The following is a 16,192-nucleotide window of genomic DNA, read 5'->3' on the forward strand; positions in this document are numbered from 1 at the left end:
CATATAGGGTAATCATCAAACTGCCAAACATGCTCAAGGATGACCAATTTCAACAACTAAGAATGCCTAACTCAGGTTTATAAAATAAATTTTATTTTTAGATCTACAAGCAGTGTATTCATTACTTAATATTTTTTTCATAAATCTTACACATATTTACCAGGCACCACACTGGTGAATTTAAGGACTATGAATACTACCTGAATTATGGCCCTTTAAATAGTTCCAAAAAACACAATGTTAGTGTATATGCTGAATATAAAATAAGAAACTTGCCAGTATAAACCTTGAAACAAAAAACATAACTAGAAGCTAACTCTTCTCCAGAGAAGACAGAAATCAAGAAGTTGTGGCTGTTGTTGCTTAGGCAAAAGTAAAGTGAAGCACCACAAAGTTAGCAAATATACATTGAATTGTAAAAACTTTCAAGTAAAATCTTAGACTTCATAATAATCACCATAGCAATATAATATATAGTCTAAATAACCATTAATACTTTATACTTTAGAAACCAGAGTCTAAACTAACAAATTCTACCTTTATTCTTAAGATCCTCTAGACTGAAAGGGGTCAGGTTGTTATAGGCTTGGATTTGTGTAGTAAATGAGAGAGGGGAGTCAAGGATCACACTGAGGTTGATAGACCCTTTAACCTAACAGGAAAATCTGAAAGACAGCATGATACCTTTTCCTGAGCCCTACTTTCTCCCCAACTTCTCTCCTGCCAAGTCCTCAAATCTAGTTAAACAAATACTATTCTGAATGAGTAATTCAAATAGCATTTACTCTTTTTGGGAAGGAGAGGAAGAGAATGAAGGGATAAAGGAAAGGAATAATAATAAAGTCTTAGGAACAGTTATAAATTTCTATCAAAAAATTAAAACTATTAATTTTTAAAACAGATTAAATTTGAAGTTTTTTCAAGTTATACAATCTGCTTTAATTCACTGTTATTAATGCTTTGTTTCACTTCTTATTAGATAGTAACTACAGTTCAAATTTGTTTAATCTCTTTTTAATGACAGGAATGTAGTTTGAAGATTATATTTCTGAGAGACTAAATTATCTATAGGTTTAAGTATTTCTACAGAAAAATGAGGCCTATCAAAAAATAAGTCAACTATCACTTATACTTTCTAAAACTATACTAGTGGTATAGGTCATATGTTTAACATTAAAACTATAAAAATACCTGCCTCACCAATATTTTAGACATGAAGTTATATGACTTGTGCATGACTATTTCAAGCTATTAATTTTTCACAAACGGCATTTTTCTTTCTGTAGAGAAAGTCTCTTCTCATTAATTACTCACAGTCCCTATTCATTAATTCTTAAATATCTATAACTCTGTCTCAAACATATCCAAAATAGAATTCATTATTTCTCTCCCAAATCCTTCCCTCTTCTCAACCTCTCAACTACTGTCACAGGCACTTCCATCATTCTAGTAACCGAGGCTCACAATCTAAGTGTCATTCTTAACTTGACTCTCAACCCAAATAGAAGCCAATTTTTTCCCCAAATATTGTCATTTCTATCTTTATTATATTTCTTTTGTCTCCTTCCTTCCATGCAAGCAGTCACCACATTGGTTCATATCTGTATCACTTTGTCCCCAAATTATCAAAACTGTCACCACTTTCCCACTTTGTTTCTCAGCCTCTATTCCATCCTGTACTCAGTTACCAATGATTTCTCTAAGGTATTAATGTTACCATGTTACTCCCCTATTCAATAAGGCTTCAGTGTCTGCAAGTTAAGATCAAACATATAATTTTTTTGTTTAGCATTCAAAGCCTTTTACAGGCAGACCCTTTCCTCTTTCCAGTTTTCTTTCCTTTACTCCCCTCTATGCTCCATACGATCCAGTTGTGACTGGCCTCATTGCTGTTCCTTGTCCATAACATTCCAGCTCCCATCTCTTAGCCTTTGTCCTGGCTGTTCTTCATGCCTGCACTGCTCTGCCTTCTCACCTTTGCCTCTTAAATTTCCTGACTTACTTCAAGACTCAGCTTAAATCCTACCTTCCACAGAAAGTTTCACCTTGCACCTTATCCACTAAAGCCTTCACTTCTGAGATTGTTTTCTACCTCTCCTGTATATGTGTTCTAAGTATACAGTTATTTACATGTTATCTTCCCCAAGAGAATGGAAGTTTCTTATGGGACAGTGAGGTGGCTTAGTTGATAGAGAAAGGCCTGGAGATGTAAGGTCTTGGATTCAGATCTGGCTTCAAATTCTTCCTAGACCCTGGGCAAGTCACTTAACCTCCACTGTCTAGCCCTTATCACTCTTCTGCTTTGGAAAAGATACTTAGTATCTATCTAAAACAGAAGGAAAGAGTTTTAAAAAATAATAATTTAAGCTCCTTGAGAGAAGGTTCTGTTTTTACCTTTCTGAGTATTCTTAGCACTTAGCCCAGTGTCTACTGCATAGTAAGCGCTTAATAAATATTTGTTGACTCTCTGAGTCTCAACTTCCTCATCCAAATGGCAATATATTTATTTCTTGCTTGACTATTATACTCTTTTAAGCACCACATAATGGGTGCTAGCATCCTAATTAGAATGAAATGAGAATCAATAGATAAATACTACTGAAGTAATTTTTTAAAATTTCCATACTAATGCTTACCAATACTTGCATGATCAATTATGGTGTCAATATCCTGTAGTCCCCATTTCTTATAAGCTAAAGGTGGTGGCTGTATGTTTTCATTACCTGATGCTGTTGCTGTAGAATTAAGAATTAAAGATGTTAGTACCTCCCCTCTAAAACTGCCTTCCATCTATTCTGACTACAACTTGTATATACATAGATATTTACAATTTGTCTCAAATAAATGCTTGGCACATAGTACTTAATAAATGCTGGTTGACTAACTGTATTAACTAACTATCATGCCAGATCATTGGGCACAGCTAAATTTTCATTCAGTTTCCTCTGTAAAGTTAAGAAGATTCGCATAGTAAGAGAAAAGTAAAACTTGGGTTCAAAAAAACAATTAATATGGTCAAGAAAATCTACTTATTTTTCTATATCATCAATGCATGATCCATAATGCAGATAAATAACTAAATTCATAGTTAGTGCAATTCATTGGACAACTATATTTTTTCACACCAGAAAAGAGTATAGGTGCACAAAATAAACCACATTTGAAGTATAAGAATCCTAATATTTCAAGTTATTAAAAGGTATCTACCAATATTAACTATAAGGATAGGATTAGAGAAAGATAAACTTTGATAAAGGTAAAGAATAGTAGATACTGTCTCCAGAGCTACTGGCATGAGCTCATTCTAAGAATCCTGGAAGAGATCTTGGAATGTGCAAGGAACTGAAGGAAGCTGCTTGAGTGAGCAACTGTTACTTCCCATCCTGAGCTGGGAGAGGAAGGATGTTGCTCTCTTTTAAGATTTCCTACTTCAACGTTTTGAGGGAGAGGATAACTGTTAACTGTCTTTGGAGATTACTGTTTCACTAGAGGGAACACCTTATCAACAATATAGCTAGACCTGCTGTTTTACCAACACTGCCTAAGAGAAGTTTTACCTAGAGATCTTGCTTGGTGGACTCTGTGGTTTACCTCAGAGTCATACTCTTTTCTGAGTGAACTCTGCCATCTTGGGTTCATTCTGAGTAACTCTGGAGATAACCTTGAAGATTTACAAGTATACCAACAACTGATGATTGTAGTCAGATAGCTTAGAAAAAGTTTGGTGGGGAAATTAGCTAGAGTCAGGGAGGAAATAGTGTAGATCGATTTATATTGAAGGATGGAGTTTTAGGACTTAGAATCAGGGCATCCTTGTGTTTCAATCCTCATAGTTTACCCTTGATTTCTAAATAAACAAGGTTACTTTTCTACAAATCAGTCTCTAAGACTTGTGTGTGCTGGCCCAGTGAACGAAGGTTCACTTTGCCTTCCTTTCACAATAGGGAACTGAAATACTTATAGACAGTCAATTAAGTATCTAAGCCAGTTTCCTATAGTGGATATCACCATATATCCACATTATTTTTTCATAACTAAAAACATAAAGAGTAATTTCCTAGAACCTTGCCTAGACAGAATTCCAATTAAAGGCAAATACTTTTACTTTACTGCTGAAAAAATTGATTTACTGATTTAAGGTAACCATTATAAGATTTATTATAAAAGAAAATTAAAGTCATAAGAGAGAAGGATGTGTTAATTTAACATGTTGAAATATTTTAGTGAAAAATACTTAAATTTCTTGAAATTTAGGGTCCAGGAAATAAAAAGCAACAACAGCTACTAAAATGTTTTCCCATGTAGAAATCTTTGAAATTCTTTTCTATTATGGTAAAATAAGCATGACAAAATTAAAACTGTTAACACTGACAAGAGTTAAGTGTCTCATCAAAATTTTACCTTTTGCTACCTGATTTCGACAAGCACGAAGGGACTGAAAAAGGCTGAATCCATCAATAGTCACAATTGCAGCTGGATACAAGATGCTCAACTCTTCATTCTTTTCAATGAACAAGAAAAAAATAATTTTCAACACTGACACATCGGCTCTATTTATTATATCTAAATGTCATGAATAACCTAGGAAAACAAATACCATGGCTATACAACTCATTCTTGCATTCAAGAACAAAAAATACTAGGAAGAGGACATGAAAATAAATGAAAAATTTTCCTGAAGATTTTTGGCCAATGCTTTAACATTTTAGACAAGTATAAGCTTTTGTATTTATGATCAATCATGGCCTTAGACTAGACAGTTTTAAAATATTTGTTTACATTTATTTTAACCAAAATAGGAAAACTAAAGGCAGGTCACATAAAAGAATCAAAATATTAAGGACTGAAAAATTTTAATCTAGAGAAAGTTAAATATACGAGTTACAGTCATGTATATAAAGGATTGAAAGTTAACTTCTGCCAATTTTTTCTAATCCATGGTCTATAGTTACTATTTCATTTCCTTATCATATATTTACTCCAAAATATAACTGACTTACATCATCATTACTAGAGAAATTCTTTCAAAATGATCACTATCAATAATTTCCTTATTAGCGAGTACAATGGGTTCTTCTTCATCTTCATTCTCCTGAAGCTTAAACTTCCTTGATTGGAGAGGCATTGGAGTAGATGGTTTCTAAGGTCTTTCTAGACCTAAATTCTTAATTCTATGATTTTAATATTCTCCTTGTCACTACAGCACATTTTCTGAATATTCAGCACTATTCCTTCCCGCTTTCTATAAATTGTCTCCAATTCAGTTCTCCTCCTACTTTTATCTCCATTTATTTCCTTCTTTACTCCTCTTCCTTAATGGTCATCCATTCTTATAAATACTACTATTGAACTCTAAACTTACAAATCTTTGTTTTGTATTCTTACTTGAACCACAGTCTTCAAATAACATCATCTCTTTCAAATGGTGCCATCAACTTTAAATTCAATAATCTAAAACTGATCTATTTTCTTTTTCTAAACCAACTCCTTCCAAACTTTTCTATCTAAAACCAATATTTTACTTCCTAAATCCAAATATTCACCAAGTCCTATTGATTCTGTCTTTAAAATGTCTCTAGTTTCAACTGTAGAATGTAAGACACATTGAACAGACCTTACAGCTCATCTCATTCCCTTATTTTACAAATGACAAAGTTTGCCCAAGGTCAGTCAATAGTCAGTGACAGAGAATCACTCTCAATTATTCCCTATACTACTGCTATCATATGAATACAATTTCTATTCTGGTGTTTTTTTTTAAACCCTTGCCTTCTGTTTTAGAATAAATACTATGTATTGTTTCCAAGGCAGAAGAGTGGTAAGGGCTAAGCAATGGGAGTTAAGTGACTTGCCCAGTGTCACACAACTAGGAAGTGTCTGGGGCCAGATTTGAACCCAGAACCTCACATCCCTAAGCCTGGCTTTCAATCTACTGAGCCACCTAGCTAACCCATGAATACAATTTCTCAACAACTCATACCTGTATTAGTACAACAATTAACTGTTATTCCCGATTCCATTTTTCTTTGCCAATCTACTCTATACAGAGCTTTTAAATTCAATTATCTTCCATGATATGAATTCCATATCACTCTTCTATTCAGAATCCTTTTAGAAGTATCCCTACTGACTCCTGTACCATATCTAAACTTCTCTACTTGACTTTTTAAAAAACCCTTACCTTCTGTCTTAGAATCAATACTAAGAATCAGACCCAAGGCAGAAGAGCAGTAGGAGTTAGGCAATGGGGGTTAAGTGATTTGCCTTGGATCGTAACTGTCTATGGCTAGATTTGAACCCAGGAACTCCCTCTGTCTCTGCAGTCTTCTGAATAGTAAGACTAGTCTTCTACTCCTTTTGAATCTACCAAAGCACTTTAACACAAGGATGAACAGACATATAAAGTGCTTAATAATAGATCAAATCAAAACAGAAATTTTATTAGTTGATGATTTTATCTTGAAGCAAACTTGGCATAATAAGGTCTTTTCTATTTTACAACTTTGGATATTTGGTATAAAAATGCTTATTTTGTGTGTTTCATCTTCTGAAAATATTATAAATATCTATTACAACTAATTGTATATCTCGATAGGTCAACAATCACTTTATAATATAACAGTATTGAATAATATGGGATTAATTATATTATTGGAAACTTCTATATCTTTTCTAAAGATAATTTTATTTGACTATTGCCACAAAAGATGATTGAGAGAAAAAATTATGTAAAGGTATGTAATACCATAATTATTCTCCACATTTGAACCTTCTTTTTCCCTTGGGAAATTTTTAAAAATTTGTTAAATGTTACAAACAGTAAGAAGTTGAAGACTTGTAAAAATTACACTCTAAAATAGAATATGTAACATTCCATTAAACAAAGGGACACCTAAAATTTTCTGCATTTAATTGAAAAGATATTACAGCTGTAGTCTGAAACAGCTTTGTCAACTGTCAAAAACTCCTAAATTTTGTCTCCACAAAGAAACAGGGAATTAATTGCTCCAGACTAATGCCATTAGTTTGTTTTGTTTTTGTTTGTTTATCTGCTGACCTGCTCTGTAACTCCAGGATGTCTTGGGATTTCATAAGTCCTGCATTTTAGCTGTAGCACAGGGTCTTCATTCAAAAGTTGTGCAAGCAACAATACACCATTCTAGAAGGAAATCATAATGGATATGTATGTGCATATATGAAATTATATGTATATATATTTCATCTCATCTTAAAAATAATCCATGCTTATAAAGAGCATCTATTTAATAAGAACAAATATTTCTGTAGTATCACTTCCCTACAAAATTTCCCAGACCCTAGTTATTCCTCTTGTCCTTTTCCCAAACCCTACTCTCTCCCACTTGCCCCTTTTCCCTTAAAGAATTAGAGCAACTATGCAAAAATTCCTCATCTTTGCCCTTTGTTTTACCATTGTTGCCTATACTTTCTTGTCAAGTGGTTAGGATACTCACCAGCTAACATAAAAAAAAAAATTAAGATAATACACTTCATAGATTCTCTAGGAAAAGTAAAATAATACTGTAAACAAATAACTCACCTCAGTGTAGAATCTAACATAACCAGAAGTAAAGCCCACCACAATGCAAGTCCAGTCAGGACGGCCAGTGGAGCTCCTGTTGAAACCAAAATGCCACAAAAATTAAATACCCTATAAAATAAATGAAAGACAAAAATACTTTTTACTTGTTCTTACCTCTTTTGACTTGCCAATGGAATACACAAGGCACTACTTACACATTCCCTAAAAAAAAAAAATTACATTTTATGAAAAATTAAGATTTAATTTGTTTTATTGTTTCAAGTAAATAATATTGTTTTATGTATTCATGGTAGTAGTAGTAAGAGTAGTGATGGTAGCTAGTAATTATCTAGCACAATAAGGTTTGCAAAATGCTTTATGTAATTTGATAAAGGATTAAAAAGAGGGACAGGGATGCTGAGGACCAGTCATGTACGTAGGTCTCAAGTAGTACAGAAAAGGAATCCCATGAAGTGGTGACATGTATTTGAATTCACACTATTAAAATTTATAATTATGTGAAATATGACAATTGGTTACAAACCGAAGGAAAGATGTAGGGTGAATTTAAATAATGCAATCACTTCTTGGAATCCATGTTTTGCATTAATTGGGACTCACTACCTTGTTTTTTCTGTGCATGGTCCAATTCCACAGACATTATCAGTCTTTAGAAAAACAAGAAATATCCCAACCATGTTGCTAAAGCCTATTAGGTTTTCTCATTATCCTAGAACTATAAAGCAAGTATACTAATTCCCAAAGGAAACTAATCTCATTTTCCAATAAGCTGAGATTCTACCAGATAGTCAGGGGTGATAAACCATCAAATTCCAAAGGGCAACTATTCACTCTCCTCCTTCACCCAATCATATCCTAACTATTTCAACAAGTCCATACTCATTACTAATTCACATAAACATCATAAACCTTTCTGCCACCACTAGTACTAGAATAAAAAAAATTCAAGACTCAATGAAACAATGTACTTTATTTTGGGTAAAGATTAAATGTCTTTATTTATAGTATATGGTTTAAATGATTTGAAAACAAATGTGCATTTCCTATGATAACTGAACTCAATTCTACATAATTACTCATTAATTCCCAAGAGGAAGCTTTGAAGCATAGAAATTTTAATTGTCAAGTTTCCTGCCCTCCTATGCTAGTTGCAGTATAATCTGGAACAGTGGATGGAGCATTGGACCTGAAAGCAGAAAGAACCAAGTTAAAATATTCTCTGAGACACTTACTAGTTTTCTGATCCTGTGCAAGTCACTTAACCACTTGCCTCCGTTTTCTCAACTGTAAAAAGGGGACCATAATATTACCTACCTTCCAGGATTTTTCTGAGGATTAAAAGAGTTAATATTTGTAGAGTATTTAGCTCAATGTCTAGCAAATAGTAGACATTTTAAAAATACTTGATTCCTTCTTTCTTTTTTTCCTCTTCCTTCTTTCATTCCTCTCCTTATTCTTTCCTCCCTCTTCTCTTCCCTTCCATGCTAAGAGTTCAGTTCAGAATTTTTCACTAGGTAGGGGAAATCTATTATATTAAGTAGCCTCTACAAGTCAAACCCTTAAAGATCTTAGAAATAAATGACATATTTTTCTTCAGGTATTGATAGGCTAGAGGATATAAATGACTTCCTGAATTCTTGTAAGAATATTAGATTGTAAAAAGAATTTTGCATTACTTCAAAACTTTCAAGACTATTCCAAAAGGAATCAAATTTTCTTCTTTGACACAAGTAATTTTCTAATGAGGCAGTGTTAATAAATAACAAAGTTTCTAGGAAAGTTATACTTTCATGTCAGTTTCAAGGAAGTTGTAGTAGTATCTGAATACTTTTTGACCTTTACTACATTTTTTGCAGATCAAACCAACAGTCTCAGATCTATAACAAAAGAGATTGTTACTTGTTACCTACCCTTCTTCAACATTTAGAGAACCACTCCAACCAACAGCATACTGCATTTCTTCTTTTCCTTTATCACTATATTTCCATTTTGCTGAAAAAAAAAGATATCAGTCTACATAACAATTCACAAAATACAAGTATGTTAAACCTTTCAATAAAAAATGTGCTTTCTCTTTAAAATAGTTTTACAAATAATGCATTGTTACTTTGGAACATCTTAAATATGATATCCTTTCTAATCTACTACCTTGTATTTATTAAAACTTCAGAAGAAAAGTTTCCAGCATGTAGATAAGACATGCTACTTTTTATTTTTAATGCTAAGAGTACTGTTGACAGGTTTTGGTTGTTTTTATACATTGGAAGCATTTGTCCTGACAATAGATTGTAAAGTTTAACTGTTTTTTTTTTTAACTCTACCTCCCCCTATAAGCTTAGTCAAGGAACAAATTGAACATTTGTGCCAGAGATCCTAGTGGTAATATAAAGTAAGATGAGGGAGGCAGCTGGATGGCTCAGTGAGTTGAGAGACAGGCCTAAAGATGGGAGGTCCTAGGTTCAAATTTGCCTCAGATACTTCCTAGTTGTATGATCATGGGCAAGTCACTTCACCCCTATTGCCTAGCCCTTACCACTCTTCTGCCTTGGAACCAATACAAAGTATTGTTTCTAAAACAGAAAGTAACAGTTAAAAAAAAAAGTAATATGAGGCATAATTCCTGTCTTTAAGGAGTTGAAATATAGTTCAGAGGATTAAAATATATACTTCAAAAGCTCAACTAACAACACAAAAGCAGCACAAGTTATATGCCAAATGCATTGAACAGATAGATAACTTCTAGTAGAGTTCAGAAGAAGATGATGTCACTCTGCTAGGAAAGTCACAGTTTCATAGAGAAAGTATGAAAAGGCCAATTTTTGGCATCATAGAAAGGAAAATAAATAATGGTCGAGAGCATGACTAGGCCATTTAGTTTAGGATTTAAGATTGATCTGACAAGATCGAGAAAGGAAAGAATTAGTAAAGATTAGAAAGCTGGTAGCAAGAGAAGTCAAAGAAGAAAAGACAATGTTCAAAGTATACAGAAGTACAGTGTCAAGAGATCTGGTTTATTTAATAAAAATCAATCACATGCTTATCAATAAGCAAGTCACCATGCCAGATAAAAGGATACAAATGAAGAAGCAACAATTCTAATCTCAAGAAATTTTATCTAGTATCACACCTAACTATTGGTGTATCTCATGCCTCTGTCCTGGATCCAATTCTTTGCTTTCTCTATAGCTACTCAATGAATTCATCGTGTTCTATGGGATTTATGTTCATCTTTATGTAGACAACTTCCAGATCATTCAATGAAAAAAAAAAGCATTTTTATTAACCATTTACTATGTGTAAAGTAAAGTACTAACTAAGCACAGGTGATACAAAGAAAGACAAAAATAGTCCCTGCCCTCAAGAAGCTTACGTTCTGATGGAGAACAATAGGTATATGCAACCATCTACATATCCGGTCCGAGATGTCTTTTGATGTCCAGTCCCACTCTACAGCCTATTAGACATTTCAAATTGGATGTCTCAAAGAAACCTTAGACTCAGTATGTCCAAAAGGAAATCATTATCTTCTCCCAAACCACCTCTGTTCTAAATTTCTCCTGAGTGCATCAATATCCTTCTAACTAACCACCAGATTCATAACCTTAGTGTCATCCTCAACTTCTCACTTTCACTCATCCCAAGTAGTCAATAAACTGCCAGATCTTATCATTCCTATCTTGATAGCTTTATCTGTCTATCTTTCTTATGTGGCCACTAATTTATCAGTTCAGGTCTTCATTACTCTTATCAGAACTTTGGTAATCTCCTAATTGGTATCCCTATCTCAAATCTTTTCCCTCTCCAATGCATCCTACAGTCAGTTGTCCAAGTGATTTTCCTAAAGCACATGTCTGACTATGTCAAACCCATGTCAATAAAGTCCAGTGACTCCCAGTTATCTGTATAATGTAATTATAAAAATAATGCAAATTGCTCTGTTTGGCATTTAAAAAGTATGGTACACTGAACATTCACAACCTGGCTTCAATCTACTTTTCTAGCCTTATTATACATTACTCCTTTCATACATGCTATGTTCCAGTCAAAGTAGCCTTCTTCCTGTTCCTCACTGATAAGGGAATCTTCTATTTCCATGTCTTTTAATTGGCTATCAATTATAATTAATAATAATAATGGCTAGCTAAATAGAAATAATATTTACATAGAGCATTAAGGTTTTGAAAGCTCTTTACATGTATTATCTTATTTGATCCTCACACATATATATGGAGGTAGGTACTATCATTATCCCTTTTTACAGATGAGGACACTAAAGTTGACAGTAATTAAGGCCAGAGTCACACAGTTTGTGTCCAAAGCTAAATGCCTTCTTCTACATAAAGTCTCACTTGCTCTCTCTACCTTCTAGTAAATTCTTTCCAAAATTACCTTCTTTTTTGTATATGCTTCTATAGGAAAATGTTGCCTTCCTTAATAGAATGTAAGCTCCCTGTTGCCTCTTTTCAGCTCTTTTATAACTTGCCTTGATACTATTTTGACTATTAAAACTTGTCATTTCTACACCAGAACATCCTTGAAGTTAAGGATTATTTCATTTTTATCTCTTATCCTCAGTGCTTTGAGAATAGTGTTTTGCACATGATGGGAAGTTAAATTTAATGTGTATCTTCCAAATTCATGTTAGAATTTCAAACCCTAATCATAAATTGAAAACCTTTGCCTAAAACAAATAATTCTTTTAACATAATAAGATACTGACAAGATCTTCCACTACATTCTAGAGGATAAGCCTTATCAACCTCTAGATCTTGAATGGCACAGCTGAGCAATACCATACCTCAACTGAAATAAACTGTACTAGATCATAGCATTCAAAGCATAATCCATAATTTAAGCCAATAGTGAAAATTTCATTTTTTGAACTAAAGAGATTCCAACAAATTAAAGAATATACTTACGCACTAGAAACACAGCTTTTTGTTCCCGAGCAATCACCATGAGATCATTAGTTGGAGATAAGGATAAAACACAGTCTTGAAGCCAGTATGATTTTTGACTCTTACAAGTAGTCTCTTCTTCTTCCTATAGAGGGGGGAGGAAAATAAAAACAAAAGATTGTGGTTTTTTGCATGTGTCCTCAACAGTGATATCCTAAATAGGTCTTCTGCTCCCAGAGTCCCATATTCCCTCTGCTTCATTATCCCTCTGCCCATTTACCTATGTCCTATTCTCTCTAGGCCCTATTCCTGACTTTCCAAGATAACAACTAGCAAAGCTACGTAAATAGTCATTTGGTCAACATGCATTTATTAAACACTATGTGCTAACATCATGTTAAGCAGAAAGGATAAAAGGGAAAGCAAAGCCAGTCCCTGCCTTTAGGAAGCTCCCATTCATGAAGACATGTAAATAAATCAACTAATCATTTAATAAGACCATAAGTATTTCTTAAGTGCTAATTACTTGTCAGGCATTAATTCTAGGAATACAAAGAATGACAAAACCCATCTCTGCTCTCTCAAGAAGTTCACATTTTAATATTTATATAGGAAATATACAATGTAAATAGAAGACAATGTCAGAAGGGAGGTTCCAGAAAGGAATGGAGTTAGGAGAACATATATAGATAATTATAACCATCTATGTGTATAGTTTAGCTAGAGTAGAGGAGTATATCATAGTAATAAAGCAGAATGAACAAGTGGAAAGTTAGGGTATGTAAGGGGATGTTAATATAGAGGATTGTAATGTATGGTCAGAAAGGAAACACACACACCCACAGAGAAAATGGAGGGAGAGAGAGAGTTGAGAGAATGAAGAGGGGGAAGAGATTGATCTTCCCCTCTCTTCCCCTTGGGGAAGGTTTTGTCTCCTTGAGGGACAAAGTATGTCTCCTCTGAGAGTGGTTCTGGGAGATGGAGGTTAAGTTTTGTCTCCTTGAGGGACAAAGTATGTCTCCTCTGAGAGTGGTTCTGGGAGATGGAGGTTAAGCACTAGAGGAAAGAGCTTTGGTGAAATGGCACACAGCTTCCCTTCCTGGTCTCAGCTATTGTTGAGGGACAAGATGGACCTTCCTGTCTCTGGGTCCTTCAAGTACACCAACTGCCACTTCTTCTCCCCCCTTCTCCCCAAGACCTGGGGTTACTCTTCTGTCCAGGGGAGAGGATTGCTCCTTGGATCTAGTTGTTTGGATCTCTAGGATCCTGAGCTAACACCTCCCTTTGGGGGAGAGGTATGGTTCTCCCCAAATCTTCAGTCCCCTTCCTTAGTGTCAGGACCTAGGCAGGCCTGATCTAAATAGTAAACACTTTATTTGGGTTCACACAGGGAAAGAAGAGATGAAGGTATTAGGTAGGAAAGTGGGTAGCAGGAATCCCTATTGACTGGCAGACTGACCCCACCCCAAATCTCGGGGTCCAGGCTCTTGGCCTTGACCCCTCTTCTGGTCAGCTGCTGGTATGGCCCTTATTCCTGAGCTAATCTAGCTTGAGTAACGGGGTCCAGGACAAGTTAGGGAGAGAGCTGGAGAACTGATCTTTGGAGAGATTTCTCCATAGACGGCTTCCTTCAAAGTCCCAGTCTATGATATCTTAAGCTAAGTGAGAGATTTCAGGGCTTCACTAGGAAACAGTTGATATCCAGAGGGACCCAAGCTTAGGAGACCTTCTTCTCAGGCTCTCAGCTGGAGGAGTGTCCCAGAGATCAGTTTGAGCACTCTGAGCTTCTGTCTTCTTGCACCTCCTCCCTTCTTTGCAGCTGATTTCTGCCAAAGATTTGTTTTACAAATTCTTCTCTTACAGGATGAAGGCATGAGTTAGAGTGGACAAACTCTTAGATAATCATTGAACTCAGTGAGAAAGGTAGGAGAATGTATGAGTAAAAATACATGCATCACTGGCAAGGGTGGTAGGGATGCAGTGTCAATATGGAGCAATTGGGTGACATTGTGAGAAGATGGAAAGGAATAAAGAAGTTAAAGAGTTAAGATGAAAGAAAAGTTTTTAAATTATAAAGGAGGTGTTCCATAGAGCATAGCAAAGGGGTATAGGCAGGTGTGAAGTGTGATGCTGGAGGGATAAGGTTGATAAAATACGATTAAGGGACTGGCAATTGAGGATTGGAGAATGGGGTTTGTACATCAGCAGATAGGCATTTAGAAGCAAGCATTGGAATGAAGAGATTATGAGGAGGTGTGAATGTTGTGTGCTAACCATTGAGGAAAGAGCCTAGGTAGGGCACCAGTAGTGGTTGCAAAAAACCTAGTCAAGGACATACAAGTAGACTGTTCTAGGTCCTTTTTCAAGGTTCAAATGGTAGATTCACTTCTCAGCAAGCAGGAACAGGTAGAAGTTTGGTTTGAAGGAGTCCTATCAAGAGTCAGGAGGTAGAATTAAAAGGTGGGGAAGGTAGAATTAAAAGAAGTGGGGAAGTAGAGTTAGGGGTGTTCTGAAGGGAAATGGCCTCTAAGAAAGTAGAGAAGTTCTAAGGTGAAGACAGAGATCTGGACAATGAAAGATGGGCCCTCTGACAAATATGGAAGCCAGAAGGCAGATCCCTACAGAGTAAATGAAAGTTAATCTCAAAAGGAGGTACTAGCAGCTGAGTGGACCAAGAAAGGCCTTCCGTAAAAGATAGACTATGAGCTGGATCTTGAAGTAAAATTAGATAGTGAGGTGAGAAGAGAGAGCATTTCAGGCATAAGGGGCAGCCAGTGCAATGGTTTGGTGACAGATATGGAGTGACTTATTTAAGGAACAAAAAATAGGCCAGTGTTGCCAGAATGTAGAATGAGTGAAAGGAAATAAAGTGTAAAGTCTTAGACAAATCTAAAGATAAGAAATTTAAGAAGGGAATAAGTTAAATGATTAAAAGAAAGACCTTTTCCTTGATCCTGAAGATAACAGTGAAGCATGGGAGTTTTAGAGATCAGGCCTAAACTTTAGATTTAGGGAAATGATCACAAGCTGGAGGAGGAGAGGATTGGTTGCTAGATTGTGAGTGCCCAAGGAAAATCTCCTCCTTGAAACTATACTTAAACACCTGCCTTAAACTCAGCAGGTGCCTCCCAGCAGTTACATCTCTGTTGCAGACACCCTTTGCCTTTGGCCTGCTGCTTTGTGATCTGAGTCTTTTTTTTTTTGAATCAGTGGGTTCATGCCCTACACAACCTTCAAGTAGAATCCAGTTTATCCTCCACCACCAAAAAGTCAAAATGATTTTCCTAACTTGAATGTCTGATCATGCCATTTTCCAACTAAAAAAAAAAAAGGCAAGTCTTGGCTACTACAATCTTTACAATAAAATATAAACACCTCTGTTTAGCTTTAGAGTTCTTCACACATGGTCTCAATCTATCTTCCCAGACTCACTGAACATCACTCCTTTTTCTTTAATCTGGAATCCAGCCACACTGGCCTTCTCTCCATTCCATCTTGTTCATCTGTGTATTGGCAGTAACTATCCTCAATTCCTAGAATGTCCTCTCACTGCTCACACCTCCCTCTTAATAGAATCTTCTTTTCCTTCAAACATAGCTCAAGTACAATCCTTCTACGTGAAACCTTTTTAAATCTCCTAAACTATTAATGTCTTTTCCCTCCATCTTGTATTTATTAGCTTCATACTTTTTTCCCTTATTTCCTCATCTATTTATGATATCCCATATTAGAA

At 35.1% G+C, this 16,192-nt stretch overlaps 1 protein-coding gene across 2 annotated transcripts in view; it reads right to left on the reverse strand.

Moving 5' to 3' along the window:
- Positions 1-16,192, reverse strand: part of RAB3GAP2 (RAB3 GTPase activating non-catalytic protein subunit 2) — a 163,667-nt gene that overhangs the window by 113,875 nt on the left and 33,600 nt on the right. For both annotated transcript variants that reach the window (XM_001375614.5, XM_016430178.2), the window contains exons 3-9: positions 12,481-12,604; positions 9,472-9,553; positions 7,715-7,762; positions 7,559-7,634; positions 7,058-7,159; positions 4,402-4,501; positions 2,637-2,735 (exon numbers count right to left, since the gene is read on the reverse strand). In XM_001375614.5, the coding sequence (XP_001375651.1) occupies positions 2,637-2,735; positions 4,402-4,501; positions 7,058-7,159; positions 7,559-7,634; positions 7,715-7,762; positions 9,472-9,553; positions 12,481-12,604 (631 nt within the window). The remainder of the gene's footprint in view (positions 1-2,636; positions 2,736-4,401; positions 4,502-7,057; positions 7,160-7,558; positions 7,635-7,714; positions 7,763-9,471; positions 9,554-12,480; positions 12,605-16,192) is intronic.

Source organism: Monodelphis domestica, chromosome 2 (assembly GCF_027887165.1).
Source record: "Monodelphis domestica isolate mMonDom1 chromosome 2, mMonDom1.pri, whole genome shotgun sequence".
Classification (NCBI taxonomy): Eukaryota; Metazoa; Chordata; class Mammalia; order Didelphimorphia; family Didelphidae; genus Monodelphis; species Monodelphis domestica.